Raw genomic sequence first — 22585 nt, 5'->3', positions numbered from 1 at the left:
GCGATAGATGGATAGAGAGTGAGGGCGATAGATGGATAGAGAGTGAGGGCGATAGATGGATAGAGAGTGAGGGCGATAGATGGATAGAGAGTGAGGGCGATAGATGGATAGAGAGTGAGGGCGATAGATGGATAGAGAGTGAGGGCGATAGATGGATAGAGAGTGAGGGCGATAGATGGATAGAGAGTGAGGGCGACAGATGGATAGAGAGTGAGGGCGATAGATAGAGTGAGGGCGATAGATAGAGTGAGGGCGATAGAGTGAGGGCGATAGATAGAGTGAGGGCGATAGATAGAGTGAGGGCGATAGATAGAGAGTGAGGGCGATAGATAGAGAGTGAGGGCGATAGATAGAGAGTGAGGGCGATAGATAGAGAGTGAGGGCGATAGATAGAGAGTGAGGGCGATAGATAGTTAGAGAGTGAGGGCGATAGATAGTTAGAGAGTGAGGGCGATAGATAGTTAGAGAGTGAGGGCGATAGATAGTTAGAGAGTGAGGGCGATAGATAGAGTCAGGGCGATAGAGTGAGGGCGATAGAGTAAGGGCGATAGATAGATAGAGAGTGAGGGCGATAGATAGATAGAGGGTGAGGGCGATAGATAGATAGAGTCAGGGCGATAGATAGATAGAGTCAGGGCGATAGATAGATAGAGTCAGGGCGATAGATAGAGTCAGGGCGATAGATAGAGTCAGGGCGATAGATAGAGTCAGGGCGATAGATAGAGTCAGGGCGATAGATAGAGTCAGGGCGATAGATAGAGTCAGGGCGATAGATAGATAGAGTCAGGGCGATAGATAGATAGAGTCAGGGCGATAGATAGATAGAGTCAGGGCGATAGATAGATAGAGTCAGGGCGATAGATAGAGTCAGGGCGATAGATAGATAGAGTCAGGGCGATAGATAGATAGAGTGAGGGCGATAGATAGATAGAGTGAGGGCGATAGATAGAGTGAGGGCGATAGATAGAGTGAGGGCGATAGATAGAGTGAGGGCGATAGATAGAGTGAGGGCGATAGATAGAGTGAGGGCGATAGATAGAGTGAGGGCGATAGATAGAGTGAGGGCGATAGATAGAGTGAGGGCGATAGATAGAGTGAGGGCGATAGATAGAGTGAGGGCGATAGATAGAGTGAGGGCGATAGATAGAGTGAGGGCGATAGATAGAGTGAGGGCGATAGATAGAGTGAGGGCGATAGATAGAGTGAGGGCGATAGATAGAGTGAGGGCGATAGATAGAGTGAGGGCGATAGATAGAGTGAGGGCGATAGATAGAGTGAGGGCGATAGATAGAGTGAGGGCGATAGATAGAGTGAGGGCGACAGATAGATAGAGTGAGGGCGACAGATAGATAGAGAGTGAGGGCGACAGATAGATAGAGAGTGAGGGCGACAGATAGATAGAGAGTGAGGGCGACAGATAGATAGAGAGTGAGGGCGACAGATAGATAGAGAGTGAGGGCGACAGATAGATAGAGAGTGAGGGCGACAGATAGATAGAGAGTGAGGGCGACAGATAGATAGAGAGTGAGGGCGACAGATAGATAGAGAGTGAGGGCGACAGATAGATAGAGAGTGAGGGCGACAGATAGATAGAGAGTGAGGGCGACAGATAGATAGAGAGTGAGGGCGATAGATAGATAGAGAGTGAGGGCGATAGATAGATAGAGAGTGAGGGCGATAGATAGAGTGAGGGCGATAGATAGAGTGAGGGCGATAGATAGAGTGAGGGCGATAGATAGAGTGAGGGCGATAGATAGAGTGAGGGCGATAGATAGAGTGAGGGCGATAGATAGAGTGAGGGCGATAGATAGAGTGAGGGCGATAGATAGAGTGAGGGCGATAGATAGAGTGAGGGCGATAGATAGAGTGAGGGCGATAGATAGAGTGAGGGCGATAGATAGAGTGAGGGCGATAGATAGAGTGAGGGCGATAGATAGAGTGAGGGCGACAGATAGAGTGAGGGCGACAGATAGATAGAGAGTGAGGGCGACAGATAGATAGAGAGTGAGGGCGACAGATAGATAGAGAGTGAGGGCGACAGATAGATAGAGAGTGAGGGCGACAGATAGATAGAGAGTGAGGGCGACAGATAGATAGAGAGTGAGGGCGACAGATAGATAGAGAGTGAGGGCGATAGATAGAGTGAGGGCGATAGATAGAGTGAGGGCGATAGATAGAGTGAGGGCGATAGATAGAGTGAGGGCGATAGATAGAGTGAGGGCGATAGATAGAGTGAGGGCGATAGATAGAGTGAGGGCGATAGATAGAGTGAGGGCGATAGATAGAGTGAGGGCGATAGATAGAGTGAGGGCGATAGATAGAGTGAGGGCGATAGATAGAGTGAGGGCGATAGATAGAGTGAGGGCGATAGATAGAGTGAGGGCGATAGATAGAGTGAGGGCGATAGATAGAGTGAGGGCGATAGATAGAGTGAGGGCGATAGATAGAGTGAGGGCGACAGATAGATAGAGAGTGAGGGCGACAGATAGATAGAGAGTGAGGGCGACAGATAGATAGAGAGTGAGGGCGACAGATAGATAGAGAGTGAGGGCGACAGATAGATAGAGAGTGAGGGCGACAGATAGATAGAGAGTGAGGGCGACAGATAGATAGAGAGTGAGGGCGACAGATAGATAGAGAGTGAGGGCGACAGATAGATAGAGAGTGAGGGCGACAGATAGATAGAGAGTGAGGGCGACAGATAGATAGAGAGTGAGGGCGACAGATAGATAGAGAGTGAGGGCGACAGATAGATAGAGAGTGAGGGCGATAGATAGATAGAGAGTGAGGGCGATAGATAGGATGAGGGCGATAGATAGAGTGAGGGCGATAGATAGATGGATAGAGAGTAAGGGCGATAGATAGATAGAGAGTGAGGGAGATAGATAGATAGAGAGTGAGGGAGATAGATAGATAGATAGAGTGAGGGCGATAGATAGATAGATAGAGTGAGGGCGATAGATAGATAGATAGAGTGAGGGCGATAGATAGTTAGAGAGTGAGGGCGATAGATAGTTAGAGAGTGAGGGCGATAGATAGAGTGAGGGCGATAGAGTGAGGGCGATAGAGTAAGGGCGATAGATAGATAGAGAGTGAGGGCGATAGATAGATAGAGGGTGAGGGCGATAGATAGATAGAGTCAGGGCGATAGATAGATAGAGTCAGGGCGATAGATAGATAGAGTCAGGGCGATAGATAGATAGAGTCAGGGCGATAGATAGATAGAGTCAGGGCGATAGATAGATAGAGTCAGGGCGATAGATAGATAGAGTCAGGGCGATAGATAGATAGAGGGTGAGGGCGATAGATAGATTGAGAGTGAGGGCGATAGATAGTTAGAGAGTGAGGGCGATAGATAGTTAGAGAGTGAGGGCGATAGATAGAGTGAGGGCGATAGAGTGAGGGCGATAGAGTAAGGGCGATAGATAGATAGAGAGTGAGGGCGATAGATAGATAGAGGGTGAGGGCGATAGATAGATAGAGTCAGGGCGATAGATAGATAGAGTCAGGGCGATAGATAGATAGAGTCAGGGCGATAGATAGATAGAGTCAGGGCGATAGATAGATAGAGTCAGGGCGATAGATAGATAGAGTCAGGGCGATAGATAGATAGAGTCAGGGCGATAGATAGATAGAGGGTGAGGGCGATAGATAGATAGAGAGTGAGGGCGATAGATAGATAGAGAGTGAGGGCGATAGATAGAGTGAGGGCGATAGAGTGAGGGCGATAGATAGATAGAGTGAGGGCGATAGATAGATAGAGTGAGGGCGATAGATAGATAGAGTGAGGGCGATAGATAGATAGAGTGAGGGCGATAGATAGATAGAGTGAGGGCGATAGATAGATAGAGTGAGGGCGATAGATAGAGTGAGGGCGATAGATAGAGTGAGGGCGATAGATAGAGTGAGGGCGATAGATAGAGTGAGGGCGATAGATAGATAGGATGAGGGCGATAGATAGAGAGTGAGGGCGATAGATAGAGAGTGAGGGCGATAGATAGAGAGTGAGGGCGATAGATAGAGAGTGAGGGCGATAGATAGAGAGTGAGGGCGATAGATAGAGAGTGAGGGCGATAGATAGAGAGTGAGGGCGATAGATAGAGTGAGGGCGATAGATAGAGTGAGGGCGATAGATAGAGTGAGGGCGATAGAGTGAGGGCGATAGATAGATAGAGTCAGGGCGATAGATAGATAGAGTCAGGGCGATAGATAGATAGAGTCAGGGCGATAGATAGATAGAGTCAGGGCGATAGATAGATAGAGTCAGGGCGATAGATAGATAGAGTCAGGGCGATAGATAGATAGAGTCAGGGCGATAGATAGATAGAGTCAGGGCGATAGATAGATAGAGTCAGGGCGATAGATAGATAGAGTGAGGGCGATAGAGTGAGGGCGATAGATAGATAGATAGAGTGAGGGCGACAGATAGATAGAGTGAGGGCGATAGAGTGAGGGCGATAGAGTGAGGGCGATAGATAGAGTGAGGGCGATAGATAGAGTGAGGGCGATAGATAGAGTGAGGCCGATAGATGATAGATAGAGAGTGAGGGCGATAGATGATAGATAGAGAGTGAGGGCGATAGATGATAGATAGAGAGTGAGGGCGATAGATGATAGATAGAGAGTGAGGGCGATAGATGATAGATAGAGAGTGAGGGCGATAGATGATAGATAGAGAGTGAGGGCGATAGATGATAGAGAGTGAGGGCGATAGATAGATAGATAGAGAGTGAAGGCGATATTGTGTGGTGTGTGTGTTGCATTCAGTAGAGTGTAATTATGTGGTGTGTAATTATGTGGCACTGAGTGGTATTTGGAGTGTGTTGCATTGAGTGCGGTGTAATTATGTTGCACATAACTATGTGGCACTGAGTGGTATTTGGAGTGTATGTTGCATTGAGAGCTCTGTAATTATGTGGCATGTAATTATGTGGCACTGAGTGGTATTTGGAGTGAATGTTGCATTGTGTACAGTGTAATTATGTGGCGTGAAATTAGGTGGCACTGAGTTGCATTTTGAGTGTATGTTGCGTTGAGCACAGTGTAATTATGTAGCATATAATTATGTGGCACTGAGTGGTATTGTCTGGAGTGTATGTTGCATTGAGTGCAGTGTAATTATGTGGCGTGTAATTATGTGGCACTGAGTGGTATTTGGAGTGTATGTTGCATTGAGTGCAGTGTAAATATGTAGCATATGATTGTTGCACTGAGTGGTATTTGGAGTGTATGTTGCATTGAGTGCAGTGTAATTATGTGGTGTGTAACTATGTGGCACAGTGCAGTGTAATTATGTGGCTTGTAATTATGTGGCTCTGAGTGGTATTTGGAGTGTATGTTGCGTTGAGCGCAGTGTAATTATGTAGCATATAATTATGTGGAACTGAATGGTATTGTCTGGAGTGTATGTTGTATTCAGTAGAGTGTAATTGTGTGTCGTGTAATTATGTGGCACTGAGTGGTATTTGGAGTGTATGTTGCATTGAGTGCAAGACTAAACTTGTGTCTTCTACAGGAATGTTCATCACAACAGTGGACTCAATCACAGGGTCCACTCAACGATCAAATGTTGGTAGACCCCACACTCCTTGCTCTCTACAGTGGTGGAATCCACAAAACCTGTTAAAAGGGCGGCCATTCATCGACCCTGTTCCACAGATTGTGCTAGCAGCAGATGCATCCCTCACAGGGTGGGGTGCTCATTTACAAGATCTAGCAAGTCAGGGTCTCTGTGACAACGACACCAAAATCTCCACATCAACTACTTAGAGCTTCAAGCTATTCACCTAGTGCTGAAAAAATGTCTACCTCACTTTAAAGGCAAGGTTGTCCTAGTTCAGACAGACAGTATGACCGCTATGTACTATGAACAAAAACGGGGGAACGCACTCTCTACAGTTCTCATGCCTCTCCCAGACAATTTGGCCTTGGGCAATACATCCCAAAATCCATCTGTTAGCAGAACACCTCCCAGGGACAGACAACGATTTTGCAGACCTCAGCAGGATGCAGGAACAAGTCCACAAGTGGGAACTCCACCCCAGAGTCCTCCCGCCATGCTTCCTCAAATGGGGATTTCTACGGATAGACCATTTTCCAACATCACAGAATGCAACATGCCCAAACATTGCCTCCAGGTTCCCACACCCTGTAACCAAAGGCAATGCCCTATGGATGAATTGGTCAGGAATATTTGACTATGCTTTTCCACCTCTCCCTCTTTTCCCATTTCTGGTTTAGAAGCTCAGAAAAATGTCTCTCATCCTCATTCTGATAGCTCCTACATGGGCTCATCAACCATGGTTCACTACACTACTAGAGCTCTCAGTAGTCCCACTCGAGAAGCTTTACCTCAGTTAAAATCTTCTCACTCAGACCCACAGAGATATCGAACACCCAAACTCAAAGAAGCTAAACCTGGCAATTTAGCTCCTGAAGTCATAGATTTTGGATATCTAAATCTGCCAGCAGAATGTATACCCATTCTTGAGGAAGCAAGAAAACCTACCACTAAAGCTCGCTATGCAGCTAAGTGGAAAATATTTGTTATTTATTGTAATAACCAAAAAATGCATCTATACAAACCATTATTGGTTGTCTTCTGCATTTACAACGTTCATGTCTTGGTTATACTTCTATGTGTTTACATCTGGCAGCAGTAGCTGCCGATGGCCTTAAACGAGTGATATCATCAAGGATCCCACCTGTATCTACTTGGAATCTCAATATTGTTGTAACAAGAGTTATGGGTCCACCCTTTAAACCATTACATAATTGCACCTTCCAATTTCTTTCATGGAAGGTTATTTTCTTAATTGCTGTCATCTCACTAAAGTGTGTTGGGGAGCTTCAGGCACTAACTTTATAATAACTTTTTTTCCCCAGCTTCATAAAGATAAGGTGGTTCTTTGAATCAACCCAAAATTTCTACCCAAAAGTAGTATTCTCTTTTCACATTAATCAATCTGTTGAGTTACTGGTTTTCGTTCCCCATCCAGATTTTGTAGCTGAAAGAGCTCTTCATATATTAGATGTTAAAAGAACATTAATGTATTATATTGACAAGATAAAAGATTTTCGTAAAACAAAACAACCTTTTGTTGCATTTGCTTTCCCTCATAAATGGAAACCTATTTCAAAATCGAACAATTCTAGATGGATCGTTAAATGTATCCAAACATGCTGTGCCAAAGCCAAAGGAACTTTGTCTATACCCCTTAGAGCACTCTACCCGTAAAATAGGGGCATCTATAGCCCGCTTAGGAAATATTCCAAAAGCTGACATTTAGAAAGCATCTGCATGGTCTACACCACACACATTACCAAACACTATTGTGTGGATGTTTTAGCACACCAACAAGCTAATGTAGGACAGGCAGTGCTACATACACTTTTTCAAGCCACTGCAACGTCCCCTGGTTAGCCACCTCTTTTTTTTGGCGCACTGCTGTATAGTCTATACAAAGCATGTGGATCTACAGCCACACATTCTCCGAACAGATTGTTACTTTGTAGGCATCTGTTCTTGGCATGTAGTCCTGTAGATTAACATGCACCCACCCTCCTCGGACACCTATGGTTGTTGCAGTTCTAATCTATATTTTAATATGCATTGACATCGCTTTACTTACACTTCCTTATACTCCATTCTTACCCTCTTGCGGGAAAACTATCTAACAATGGAGTCGATGCCCATATTCACTATTACCAAAAGGAGGAGTCATCTTCCCTTGTGACTCAAAAGACTTCTTCAAAGAAAAGCAGCTTGCAAACATCTGGAACCAACACTCGATGGCAGGAGTATGCAAAGCATGTGAATCTACAGCACTTCATGCCAAGAGCAGATGCTTACGGGTAAGTAACATAATCCTTATTTACGTCTTTTGGGATTTGCTATGAATGTGGCGGGTTCTGGCCATTTTATGTTCTTATGGTGAGTGTGGACGAGCTTTTGCTGCCGCTCCTGTTGTTAGTGTGGTCGGATTGCCTTCATTCTCACTGCACTGTGAATATGAGGTGGCTTCTAGCTTTCGCAACCCCACTCCTTTGAGTGTGGGATTCTTCCTGCTGCCCATTTAGAAGACTGCTTTTGCTACCTCAGTGATATTTGCGTTGGGCTCCTGTGACAATAGAGTGGGGTTTGTCATCTTTGATGGACGTGGGTGGACTGACTGACTGACTGCTTATCTCGTGATGATTGTGGGGCAGGTGTACAATTTTGCCTCCATGATCCTCCTGTAATGTCTGTACAGCAGGGATAACTCTGTTTGCTTGCTGCCGCTGCTGTCTGGTGGCTCGCTGGTTTCCTACGTTAGTGGTGGAATGTGGCTTCATGTTACCCATATGCAGAATTTCTGGCGATTTTTCCCTTGTTGCTGTTGTGAGTGAAGTGCGGGTACTCTCATTGTGCTGCTCCTGTGATGTTTCGGGCACTCTGATCTCCTGCTGGCTCTGTGATGTCTGTTAGGGATCTGGTGCTTGCCTGGGAGCCTCTAAATATTTTTTTTTATTTTTAAATATCCTTGGGTCGGTCTATGCTGTTCGGACATTCTGTTGCTAATAGGGCATATGGAAGTTGTAAGATGGGTTTGAGGCACAGTGCCACATGCATGAACTTTGGTTGGGATCACTTTTCAGTTTCGCGGAGTTAAAGTCATTGTCTTTATTCTCCCATATCTTTTAGTATTGAGGGGTCGTGTTAAAGGACTATGTTGTACTTTTGTGGGGAGAGGATAAACTGTAGTTGAACTTCTGAGATTTGCATCAAAGCTGCTTGGTCTTCATTGGTTGACTGGAGATGGTGGCGCACCAGTATGCACAATAATGCTGTTAGCAGAGAGTCCAACGTAAGCAGTATTGCTGTTATCATGGTATGCTCTGAACCCATTCCCAGGATTCTTGTTTCCAGTCCAGGGAGAACCTGGCCTGGCAGTTCGGGCTGGACTGCTCCCACGGGGAACAGGGTCAAGACTAAGCATGAGCGCAAAATCCGCTCCGATCGCGGATTTTGCGGATTTTCGGTAAATCCGCGATCCGAGGATTTACCGAGAATCCGCAATCCGCGATCGGAGCGGATTTTGCGGTCAAAAGTTCAAGCCTGCATAATTTACGATGGCGCCGGCAAGCTGCCAGCGCCATCCTCAAATGGTTACCTAATTAGCTTCGACAGGAAGCTCTAACAGATAAGATAAAGCAGGGGCTCGAGCGCCTGCTTTATTTTATCAGTTGGAGCTTCCTGTTGAAGCTAATTAAGTAACTTTTGCAGGATGGCGCTGGCAGCTTGCCGGCGCCATCGTAAATTATTTACATGGTGTCTGAAGGGCAGGGTTCATTCTGGCACGACGGTCCTGGCACAAAAAATAAACCTCAACAGGAAACACTTGCAGATGTCAATAACGCATGTGCCCTAGTTGCAGCTTAAATTCAGTGACTCATTCATCAGCCAAAAAATAATCGTGAGCGTTGTGGAGGCTGGGCAGGTGTGCCTTGTTCCCAAATATACCATCGAAAATCCGCTGTGATGCTGGTCTCTGACCTTTTATACACACAAGAGGCATGTGCGCTCGCATGGAAGCCCCGTCCGTTTGGCCCCGCCCACACACTCGAGGTGTGCACCGTCTTCCTGCCATTTACCCACTATGATGGACATTTCAATCAAGGGACCCCTGCGCACTTCGGCGCGATTGCATAGTAACACACACTTGGTCGCTGGAACTAGTTGAAGCGCAAATGCAGTGACTCATTCATCAGCCCAAAAAAAATCGTGATGCTGGCCAGAGGCATTTGCATCTTTGACTTTCACGAGCGCAATCCCCGTGCCTTTCCTGTGACCAGGGGCTTCTGTCTCTTAATCTGCTGCTCTGATCGGTCTCTGACCTTTTGTATACACAAGAGGCATGTGCGCTCGCATGGAAGCCCCGTCCGTTTGGCCCCGCCCACACACTCGAGGAAGCCCCGCCCCCAAATCCGCCGATCCGTGAATCCGCAAATTCGTGAATCGTGGATCCGCAAAATCCGCCCATGCTTAGTCAAGACGCACTTGCATATGGCTGGGTTTAAACTGGAATGGCATGGGAACCAAAAAAACGATGGATTTAGGCCCATATCTCTGTACTGGGGTGAATGTTTGTCATCGTGCACCATTCTGCCCATCAATAGTTTTTTTTTTTGTTGCAGTTATCAGGGGATGAAGCAGCTATTATTATTATTTTCTAAGTTTCTCCTTGAGGTTTAGTTGTTCATAGCTTGGAGTCATTTTTAGACATATTGTGAGGAAAAGAGCCAGCATACTCCTTTTATATGCTGAGGAGTTAAAGGAGCTTCTCTCTTGATGTGCCTCATAGTACCATGCCTCAGCTACACCAGATTAGATGAGGCTTATTGGAATATTTTACACAAGGACATGTAGCATGTGGCACATCTTGGCTTTTTATTCATTTACTGATTCCTGCAATTCTCCCTTCCCACCACATATTTTTAAGGATCTTGGTATTGAGCTTGAGAATTAAGAATTTCATTTCCAGGCTAAGAAATCGCCGAAATAATGTTTGGCGATCACCTCTCCTGGTCAAATTAACTTCAAGTGCAGGAAGGTTGAACAGTCCGTCAACCTCGAACTGTTGATTGGGAAATACACAGTTTCTAAGGAAGGCAAACTACATATTTGCTTCGTAGACCTCACAAGTGCATTCGATCTAGTAAACCACGCCAAACTATGGCAGACCCGATCAGGGATGGGTGCCCCTAAGGACATAATAATTTATCTGTCACAAATGTATGCCTCCCGTTTGAAATCATTCGAGGTATATGTCAAGGGTGCGTCCTTGCACCCCTTTTATTCTGCCTTTACATCAATAATGTTGATATATCCCTGCAAAATTTGCATGCTGACGCCCCCAGAATTGGTAATCGTATAACTCCAGTCCTCTTGTATGCGGACGATGCAGTCCTGCTATGAAGGACAGCCAACGGACTACAATGCTTAATCGGAAATGTTGCACAATTCATGAATGGAAAAGATCAAGGGCCAGATGTAGGTAATTCATATTTACCACTTCTTAAATACCGAATTTTACCGATTCGGTATTTAAGAAGTGGTAAATATGAAGGGGGGAGATGTAGGTATTTCCAGATGTGGAAATACCGAATCGTTAAGATTCGGTATTTACCGAATCTGGAAATACCGAAACGGTATTTCCTATTGATTCCTATGGGCTGTGAAGCCCGTAGGAATCAATGGGCAATACCGATTCTGTAATTACAGAATCGGTAAATACCGATTTTAGCAAGGGTGCAGGGGGTGTCACTTTGACACCCTCTGGCAACCCTGTTTTAGGCTTGTGTGCCATGTGGCACACATACATGCCCTAAGATGTGCATGTACACCTGCATCGGTATTTTACCATGCAATTGTATTGCATGGTAAAATACCGATTTTCAAAGCCCTGTGTCAATGTGCAACTTGGCACCTACATACCGAAAATGCATTTTCGGTAATTTTACCGACCGGTATATTTACCGATTCGGTAAAATTACCGAAAATGCCTGCTTTTTGCCCCCTACATCTCAAAATCCAATTACCGGTCGGTAACGGCCGATTTCGGCCGTTACAGACCGGTAATTGGCCACCTACATCTAGCCCCTAATCCTTAATCTTACCGAAAATTTTATGACCTGTGGTAGAGGGAAAAGTAAACATAGACGTCACAATGTAGAAGACGTTTTCATAGAAAGAACATTTTCCTTTTCGTATTTAGGCCTCATTTTTACAGGCCAGGGTGCTCATTTGAATCTTTGTAAATAGAAGTTTACATGCCTAGTTGAAGCTATTTTTAGATTTTCCCCAAAAATTGGGAACATTCCAATAAGGGAAATGTTGACACTATATAACAGCAAATGTCTCACTTTAACTTGTTATGGTGCTGCATTATGGGGGTTGGCCAATATTATTCCTCTGCAATCTCAGGAAAGAAAATTCCTAAAGAGACTTCTAGCAGTTCCCAAATCCACCTCTTCATATATGACCCATAAGGAACTGTTGGTCCCCTACATTAGTGAATACATCAGTATAGCTGCTCTTATGCTCTGGCATGGAATCTGGTCTAAAGAGGAAACCAAATTCACAAAGGAGATTATAATGGATTGTTTAGCCTTAGATCACCATAAAAAAATCCCCTGGCTACAGCATATTCAAAAGCTTTTAATTGAGTGTAGGGTGGATGTCGACCTCAAAGATCCCATGTCAATCCAGAAATATAGCATAAGAGCCTTCAAGCCGAGGCTTGCAGAATCAAGAGATGCATCAAGTGATACAGCAGTTTGCCTTAAAAAGACAGTTAAACCATACTGTGAAGGGCCAATATTTTTGACTACCCAACCATACTTATTGTTTACAAGAAACTTGCAATACAGGTTCTTTTTAACTAGATTACGATTGGGCACTCTCCATCACTTGATTGCATTCCCCAAGATGGGCACGTAGAATCGTAGTCTTACAAACTGCCCTTGTAATGGAAAATCATCACAAACGACATTGCACTTTATACTTTTTTGTAATTTCTACAGAAAGTATACTTTACGCCCTCTATTTATTGATAACAATTTGTATTTTTATAAACATGCTTTTAATTATATCTGCAGTTTGGAAAATGTAACTGTCTGCAATGCAGTAATCGCTTTTGTACAAATGGCGATAAAAAGAACGAATAATTCCCACTTGGAGGCCTTATCATACGAAAAAACTTAGGCCAATAAGTATAGACCAGCCTTTTTTTTTTATTAAATGTTTTTATCCCTTTTCCCAAATCTTCTGTATAATATTTTAACTTTGTATTAATCTCTCCAAATTGCCTCAGTATTAGTATGTACTAGATCAAATCATGTATTGGACTGTGTAAACAAATGTTTTGTTAATTGAATAATGCAAACTTTTAGTATGCTTTTTTGGTTGTATTTTATAAACCGAATAAAGCTTAATTTTTTTTTTTTTTAATCAAGTGACACATTGTAATGAATTGCCGAATGAAAAGGCTGACTTGCAGTGGAAGGTCAGAGATATACCACCCTCAGCCATTTGTTAATTTCAGGCACCTGCTATTTATTTTTTGTACATAACGAATACAATAAGTAAGACACTACACACACAGTTTTAAATCTGCTTCAAAACACTTATGGACGGCTGTATGTTACTATGTTGATCTTATTTATTTTGTATAGTTTTATTTGGAATACCACAATTTTGGCCTGTTAAGAGACTGTACATTTATTTCGATTATTTTTCTTTTTTTAAACTCTTACTTTAAAAAAAAGTTTTAATATTTTTTTAAGTTTACTTTGCATAATTCCGCTAGGTTTATTTAATTTAGTGAGGTTGAAAAAAGAAGTGTCTTCCCTTTTTAGCTCACATAGATAATTTTGCTCGTGCCTACAGCAAAAATTACTGAACAGATTTACACCAAACGTATCATGAAAGTAGAAATGTACTCAGTGTGCTTTCATTGGTTTGGTGTAAATCCTTTCAATCATTTTTAAGATATAAGAATTTTTAAATGTTTCCATTTGGGCTTGAAAGGGTAAACAGTCTAATATCTCTTCCATTTAAAATGGCAAGCCCCAAAATTGGCGAATCCTGTCAGTCAGATCAGATTTTTTAACAAATGTGATTTCCTGGAAAAGGACAAAGAATAATTTTCTAGCCATAGTGAAACTTGCGCTTTGTTTTTTGTTTTTTGTTTTCATTGCGTTTTTTGTTTTCATTGCGTTTTCATTTTGTTTTCATCTTCTCACGTTGCAGAGAAGAGAAAAATTCCACTGCCATTCAGAGGTCCCCCTCCGAGGTGCCCAGACACGGAGTATGGGTGCCACCCCAGGTCATAGAAAAGATAAAAAACCTAGGCACTAGAATTGCAGTTTTAATAAAAATTGTGATTCCGCAGCAGCAAACCACTAGCTGTGGAAAGCCAAACATGCACAATAGAGTTGGAATTAAACAACAATAACAACCCCGGAAACTCTCCATTTATGGTTACCAAAACTCATAACCCACCATGTTGGTTACGTGTTCTTCAATGATTTTACAAATGGGTACTTTATTCATTGCAGGTGGCACTAGTTGTTCTTACTAAAGCACACAACATGCCATAACTGGAAAGTTTAATTGGTTTATCATGTTTGAGCCAGAATCATAGCTTATTTACCCTTCCCCAAATTACCTTTCTTTCTGTACATATTTCTGTTACATAACACTCCATCTACCCTGCTTGTATACATAACTGTACAATTTATGGCATCCAAAACTGTGGAAAACCCAAAGTCCTGGAAATGAAATAACGAGATCCGAAACTGGGGTTATGCCGAGTAAACAAAAAACCTAATGTACATAGATTAGTCAGAACTGGCCTGATGGTATCTCTGCATTGTTAAAATTGGAGATCCTCTCTAAAGAAAGTATTGTTGAGGGTTTTATTTGGTCTTAAATGTAAGTGACTTATTAAACCTATAATCAAAGCAGTTGGGAAAACTGCCAGGAAGCTTCTTTTTGATAATCGCAAAAGGCAGAAAGAATCTGCCATTTCGTCTGGAGACGTAAAACAGTTGGTCTGTCATTATTACTGCAGCAACAGAGCTGCCAGTGCAGTGGGTCTCTCAGGGGCAGCTTCTGTCCATAATGCAAAGGGGATGTCATTGGTCATGCTGCAAAGGGTTGTGTTTTCAGAAGGGTGTCGGCACTCGCTCCTGGTTATCAAATGGTTGTTGCAGCTGTTTGAGGGTTCTGACACTTTGATGCATGACTTCTCTGGGTTGTTTGTCTGATACCAGTTTTATTTTTCCATACAGGGTGGCTCTGGCTATAACTGGGATCAGCCTACTGGTGATGGGGACCACAGTGGTTGGGTATTTGCCCAGTGGAAGGTGAGTTTATTGTCTGTGGCAACTGGGTGGGGTTGGCAAAAGATTTAGAGCCGTGTGTAAAAAGCCATTTTGCGGTTGCAAAGGTCGCAATTCGCAAAATCGAGGGCTTTGTGCCTGCAAAATCGATTTTTGGGTATGTACAAAAATGCGATTCAGAAACATGTTATTAGCCATAACGTAGGTTTCAAAATTAATACCGAATCGCAAATTGGGGCGTGTTTAAGGCTGTCCCTTGCTATTTCCGATTCCTTAAGATATGTATCGATGGTTACAAACTATGGTTGGAGTTTAGTTTAGTTTAGTTTAAAGGAGCTTGTAAAGCGCCTGGTGACGCCTCCCGGCGTGTCCCCGCGCTGTGGAGAGAGTGAGAATGTGAAAAAAGAGAACCTATCCATTGATAGGTTACTGACACTTCAAAGGAGGTGGCAAACCATCCAATACCAGGAATGGGTCCCCACGGGACCATTCTCCTTATGCAAATATGGATAGAAGCATTTTTTAGGAGTAAGTAGTGGTTCATGGACTACTGCTTACTCCTCCCAAAAAAGTTTGTGCAACTTTTAATAAAAAATATATATATATATATATATTCCGTTTAACGAAAAGATCGCTTTATTTAAAAGCTGTCACAGACATGGTGGTCTTTTGTCTCCAATAGGCCACCATCCGTGTGGTAGCAAGATATTGATGTCACAATTTGCATGTTCATGTGGTAGATCAAATTGCAACCCACTATGAGTAGGTATTTTACAATTTGACCTATTAGTACAAAGCCTGGTATGCAAAATACCAATGCACTCAGTAAAAGCTGGTGCACAAATTATGACCACTCTTACCAAATGCATTCTTTGTACATAAGGCCCATTTTACTTTTTTCTTTTTTCTTTTTCCCTTTTCCTTCAATCTCTTCATTCTGTGACCCTGCAGTATGCTCTCTGTTTCTTTGGTGGGTTTCAGAGGGTTGTCCCTCTCCTTCACTCGCTTTCTTTGGGATAAGCACACCCCTCTTGTTTTCTTGACTTCTTTCCTCTGTCTCCCCCTTCTCCACTTTCTCACTCCTTCTCTCCCTTCTCCAGTGTAGTGGGATAACCATGCCTCTCATTTCAGATTCAAAGAGTTCATGAGTAGGCACGTTCACTTAATGTGCTATCGAATCTGTGTCCGAGCACTGACTGCCATCATCACGTACCACAACAGGTAAGAAACTGCCTTTACTCCTTCACCATACCCTTTCTGTTCTCTCCTACCTATAGAGATATGATAACTTCAGGAGTTACTGCTTCTGTTTCATTACTGCTTCTGTTTCATGACCAAGCTCTGATCCCTCTGGTTCTGTAGCTTCACCTTCCCGGGTAGAACCTCCATTTGTGCACTAACACGCAGCACTTTTAATGGTATCTTATGGCCTTCTTTTTTATATAGAACTGTAAGTGTCCTGACTAAGACTGTGTTCTTTTAAAGTTGAGATTTTATACAGAAGGACTATTCAAGGGTAACCCAAAACTGCATATTTCTCAGTGAACACCACAAGAAGCATACATTAGAAGGGAAAACAGTAAACCTACCCAAGGACTTCAGGACTGAACTTAATGCCACTTAAGTTATTTAAAGTTTATCAGAACAAAGAGGATAGTATTACTGGGCAGGGAATGGTCATTTGTGATCTGTTGTGCCCATAGGTAGGAAAACCAATCATCTGAACCCATTTGCTTTTTCTTCATGTAGTAATCACAAAGCACTTCTCATTGGTTTTTTTTCCGTCGTATGTGTAGTTGTAGAGGCACATGCTGTGCATACTCCTGCCTTCTAGTGTTGGACTTGGATGTGTGCTCGTTGTTTTTCTTCAAAGATGTCTTTTTGAGTCACAAGGCACAGTGACTCCACCTGTTGCTCGTTATGCGCATAGGCATCAGCTCCATTGTGTGTTTTTCTCTGAACGTCTGGTTCCCTTTGACGCCACATATTGTTCTTGCTGGGCCTGCTCAGGTGCCTTCTGTGTCGGAAGAGATTACAGTTGTCCATCCAGTTCTACCTATTGTGTTCCCCCTTTGACTCGGTTCTGCAGTTTGGACAACTTCGATGTCCCATTCAGGGCCTGACCCCTTTGGGCCTCGATCACCTCCTCAACACACAAGAATGTCCCAGTACTGGAAAGGACTACTTTCAGCTTTGCCCCCATCTGTCACTCAAAATATCTGAGGACATGCATCCACCCAGCCTGTAACCTCTGATTGTGGCCTGACCACCAGAAAGACTCCTGTGCAGCGTGTCTCACCTTCTACAACAAAAACCTTCGCCTCCCAGCTACCAGATCCACAGTCTATGGGCAACGCACTATGGATGATCTTATCTTGGATATTTGCCTATGCTTTTCCGCCTCTCCCACTTCCTCCACTTGTAGTTCAGAGACTTTGGCAAACATCCCTTTCTCTAATTTTAGTAGCTCAGACTTGGGCAAGGCAACCCTGGTTCACCACCCTACTGTCTAGTGCCTCACAAGAAGTTGCCCATCTCTCCCAAAATAATTGCACTCTCAAGCATCCAAATCTCAAACATCTTAATCTTGCAATTTGGCTCCTGAAGTCCTAGAATTTGGGTACCTCAATCTGCCTGCAGAATGCATGACCATTCTTAAAGAAGCACGCAGGCCCACTTTGCACAGCAGACTCTGGCTAATTGAAAATGGTTTGTGCATTACTCTCATCCTAAACATGTTGATCCTCTCAAACCAACAGTCCAAGATATTGTTTGTTACCTCCTACACTTGCAGAAGTGATGCCTGGTCTATGTCTATCAGACTTCACTTGGCTGCTGTCAGTACGTATCTCCAAAACAGGGAATAGACTTCCCTTTTCAGGATGCCTGTTATCAGAGCCTTCATGGAAGGGCTCAAAAGTAATGAGACCACTTGGGAGCCATCTGCTCATGTGTGGAACCTCAAAATTATTCTCACCAGACTTCCTTTTCCTAAAGCTCTGACAGCTTAATGTGTTTGTTTGTATGCTGATCTTCCAGTGATCCTAGGATTCTGGCCCAATCACTTGTGTTCCCTCTTTGACCCACATTTAAAAAAAAATTAAAAATCTTTTTGTGTTTTACTCTTCACCTCCTTTTGATGTTCATTGCTGTAAGAAACCGGGTTACTAGTTGAGGAGTGGCAGTCCTTATCGGTGTGAACACTACTTTGTGATTAACCCCTCTGGTAGCTTGGCATGAAAACAGTCAGGCTTAACTTAAACGTAATGAGTAAAGTATTTATGCAGCAGACAAACCATAATAAAGTGAAAACACAAGATAAGTCCCAAACCAATTTAGAAAAATAGAGTACATTTTAATTAGGGCTCCTGGTTTTATGGTATTTATTTTTTTAGCATTTCCGTCTGTATTTATCCATACTTTATTTTTTTGTCATTTTATCTGTATATGTCCGCATTTATTTTTGGTGCAAGCAAGCTAAGACTCTGGAGCTAGTATTTTTCCATATTTATTTAAATAGACAGTGCACACGGTTATTATAGGTTTAGCTATATTTATATATTCCCCAAATTAAGTAAGCACAATACATTAGTGAACTGATGCTGTGTTACAATATTGAAAACACTTTATCACTAGCCATGATTATTAGATGTGAACACATTTAGAATTTAGGTGGGTGCATCTGTGCACTGTCAGTGACCGAGCTAGAGAGGGCATGAAAGAGCTGACCGCTTTCAAGATAATTTAGATATATTGGGTACCCCCTAATTGCCAGTTCCATGCTCCTCTCTGCAGCATGCTCTGTAGTGCACATTGCTGTCCACACCTCTGAGTCAGTGATCTCTTAAATCGTCTGCCTGGTGTGGGAATAAAGTTGCACTCCTCAGAAATGACAGGCCCTGCATTAGTCCTGCCGGGCTCTATTTCCCTGACACTTCTGAAGGCTAAAATAATGAACACCATCCACATGAGCTATGCTAATGCAAACTACATTTTCCAGTAGGGAGCAACAGTCCCTGCATTAAAGACTCTGGGCTTTAGACATGTATAATTTCCCTTATTTGACTTTCTACTGCCTAGTAGTATTGAACCTTCTACTGAATTTAGATGATAAAGTTCTGTTTGCTGAAGACGTGTTCTGTGCAGTAGTGATTAATACCACACAGTTTAACTTCAGCCACAGTGGAAAAGCACATTTTAACTTTGAAACGAGTTTCCAGATATGCCCTGGCTATCTATAACAAGATGCACCTCTCAGGAATGTTTACATTGTGCTATTGTTGTCTTGCTGTGTTTCTTCATGCCATTAAAATCAGAGTGGAAACTAGGAGAACTGTCATGGCAGTTCTCCTAGTTGTGCACCACCCAGCAGGGAGCTTTAAACACCACACAGATTAACTCTGTTGGCTATGCCTAGCCGCTCACATATTGGCAGTTGCACCTGGAGGGGTCGTAGGACATCTTCTCGCAATGTGAAGAAACTGGCTCGACCTTTTTACCACGGTCAAGAACATGCAATGTCATCATTTTTGCACTCTGGAGTTCCCACGAATGTGCTCCCTCAGAGACTCATTACGCCTAGAGTGGAGCACAGGACTCCTGTAAGCCTTTCTGCCTCTGCTGCACTTTCCACAAGTTCTGAAGCTCAACGACGACGTGGCCTAAGTCATCTTAGTGGTTTCGGATTAGGCCAGGAGAGTGGTACCTGAAATGTCTGGGCATGAGCATATATCTTCCGATGAGGCTGCCGCTTCAGGATGTTCTTCTGTCACGGCATCAGGGCAGGTACATGGACCTGCACAGTCTACACCTCCATTAGTGGAGACTGAGCGGCAGCAGTTGGCTGGATTTAATTTCCCTATCGCATTAGTGGATGTTGTCCTTGTTACTAAGCGTCCCTCTACAAAGTCTGTTTACTCAGAGCTCCGGGACAAGTTTGTGGCCAGGTGTGGCACCCCACGTACAGACCCATCTGTCAGATTGATTGTTTCTTTGTCCTAGCAAAAATTTGCAGTGGGCCCTTTTACAGGTTATTTGTTCAACCCTTTTAACCTATTTATGTTTCACGTTGCATGAGTGAGCTTCAGTCTCTCTTAGACGAGCAGCCCTACACCATTTTTTTTACTGACAAACTGGTGCTGGAATCTAGAGTGGACTTCCTGACAAAGGTGAAGACTCCCTATCATGTTGAAGATTTCACTGCTTTTCTAAATGTTCTTTGCGCCACCTCACTCCTCAAATTATGAGGAGAGACTTCATCTGTTTGATTCCTAGAGAGCATTGAGTTTTTACATTGATCGCATCAAAGACCATCAGGTGGATGAACAAATAGCCCTTTGTAGAATTCTATGGGGCAAAGAAAGACAAGGCAGTGCAGAAAAGGACCTTATTAATACGGATAGTCCGATATTAAAATCTGCTACGCATTGGCAAATAAGCAGCTCCGGAAGCTCTGAGGGCATATTCCTCCACAGCCAAGGCTGCTACACACTGCTTTTGCACACGAAGTGCATCTTTTGGATATCTCACGCTGTAACGTGGGAATCAGTGCATAGGTTCATGCAGCACTAATGCCTTGATGGCCAGGTTCGACAGGAAAGGCAGTTCGCCCATTCGTTCCCGTCAGACCTTACCTGAACCAAACCACAGGCTCACCACTTGGGAGGCACAGCTTTGGTATCAATTCAGATGGTGAGGAATTTACAGTAACACTGTTTTCTATTGGGTACTCTATCTAACTGCAAATTTATCCTTCCTCTCCTACTGCCCCATTCTTTGGAATGGTCTTTTGTTCAATCTAAATAGGTCCCATAACCCACATCTTCACCCTGGCACATCTGATTGATTGTGCTCGTCACCACACAGTGGGGGCAGTGGCAAGAAAGGAACTGATTTCAGCAAGCAGCCGCGGCACTTAGATGGGGCTTTGACCGCCACTTCCGGGGTGGAATGAGGCTGTTGTGGAGTCTGATTACGCGACCTATTGGCTTGGATGGGATATGCTGTAACAATCTTCCAGAACCAGGTTGGCACCTGGCGTATTCAGAAGGGGAGGAATCTGTGATTAAATTGAGTATCAATGGAAAAAAAGTTACTGAAAGTAAGTAACTTGTTCATCTCACATTTTGTTCTAGTGAGAGGATTTTTTTAATTCAGATTTTCTCCGTTTTTTGTCTCCCCTTAAATCACTTTAGACTTCATTTATTTTGCCTCAAAAGCATTTTATGTCCATTATATGAAAGCAAATAGTTCTGCTACAAAATCAATTTAATGGCAGCTATTGCTTTTTGAAACTAGGAGTGGCTCCCATGGGGAACCTCCTCTTTCCATTTGGCATTATAGAGGTTTTGCTCACTCCAAGTAACTCGGCCTGATTTTGCTCTTTATTGCCGATGTTTTTTCGTTCTGAATTTTTTTGTTGAGGTACATTCAGTCTGTGCTTTAAAGTACGTATCTCTGTTTAAATCACCTTTTATGGGACAAACATCTGATATTGACTTTTTTCTAGTATGAAGTCCATCCTCCGTGCTAGTCTCATTATAGTAGGAGTGCAGCCTACTCTCTTGCAACCAGTTTGAGCCTGTAGAAGATTATCTATTGTAATCAATGTAAAGTTTGTAGAATGTGAAGCTGTAGATGCAAATGCTCTGCATACTCATCCTATTTAGTATTGGGCTCCGACATTGCAAGTTGTTTTTCTTCAAAGAAGTCTTTGAGTCTCAGGATACCCTCCTACTTTTTCTTTAGTTGGCAATGCGCATGAGCAATGACTCTTAGATTTGCTTTTCTACATCTTCACACATCCAAGAAGGGGAGAGCGGTACCACTCCTTTTCCATTCTCCCTATAATAAACTCAAATACCCACAAAAAGAGGAAAAGGAGGAAGAGGCTGGTGTAAAAGAAACACCCCTCTGGAAAAACATAAGGTTTTCAAAAAAATGCCCTTCCCACTTTATAGTGGCATGCTTCATCATACGGCTACAACATTCCTGCGCAGACCAACGCCTGGGATGGAGCAAGATAAAGACAACACAGACCTATGTAGGGATAAACGCAGTAAACTACATAAAGACAGACAATGTAGTGTAAATGTAAAACTAACTCAGGAATACCATTCAAAGTCTTAAATCGTGGGTTTCCTGGAAAGGATTACAACATTGAAAAAATGGAGATGGTCTAGGGGGTCATTAGGACCCCTTTGTCTCTCCTTACCGATTTTCTTGTGTCAACATATTTCAGCCACTTTTATCGCCCTTTAAGGGTCGTCTGGCTTTCCTCAGGACTAGCGATGCCGTTCTCATAAATGTCTGTTCGAGGCATGTGGGCTGCTAAATTCATATCTTAGCATTAGATCGCCGCCTAGTGTTGGGTCCGGATGATCGCACATTGTTGTCCTGGAAGAGTCTTCGAAGTATCCTGAGATAGGTGGCTCCTCCCCTGGACGACAGTGCGCATGGGCATCGGCTCCATCCTCAGATTGTTTTTTTCCGCCATTGGGTTCGGATGCGGTCTCGACTTCTCTCTGTCGGAACCGAGTAAAACTTACTTTTTAAGACCAAAAGGTCTTATATTTTATAGCGTCGGTATTGTTTGCGCACGGTCTCGAGTTCTTCTAACTCTTAGAGTCGGATTCAGCGGAGTTTTTCACTCTTCGGACGTCGAGGCCTTCTCATCGCGACACGACCGCTACTTTCAAGC

At 43.4% G+C, this 22585-nt stretch overlaps 1 protein-coding gene across 1 annotated transcript in view; it reads left to right on the top strand.

Moving 5' to 3' along the window:
• Positions 1-22585, top strand: part of GPAT4 (glycerol-3-phosphate acyltransferase 4) — a 289147-nt gene that overhangs the window by 169066 nt on the left and 97496 nt on the right. The window contains exons 5-6 of the mRNA XM_078666242.1: positions 14836-14910; positions 16018-16107. Coding sequence (XP_078522368.1) covers positions 14836-14910; positions 16018-16107 — 165 coding nt within the window. The remainder of the gene's footprint in view (positions 1-14835; positions 14911-16017; positions 16108-22585) is intronic.

This window comes from Lissotriton helveticus, chromosome 11, assembly GCF_964261635.1.
Source record: "Lissotriton helveticus chromosome 11, aLisHel1.1, whole genome shotgun sequence".
NCBI lineage: Eukaryota > Metazoa > Chordata > Amphibia > Caudata > Salamandridae > Lissotriton > Lissotriton helveticus.
The sequence above is the reverse complement of the archived record's forward strand: the minus strand, read 5'-3'. Positions and strand labels throughout refer to the sequence as shown.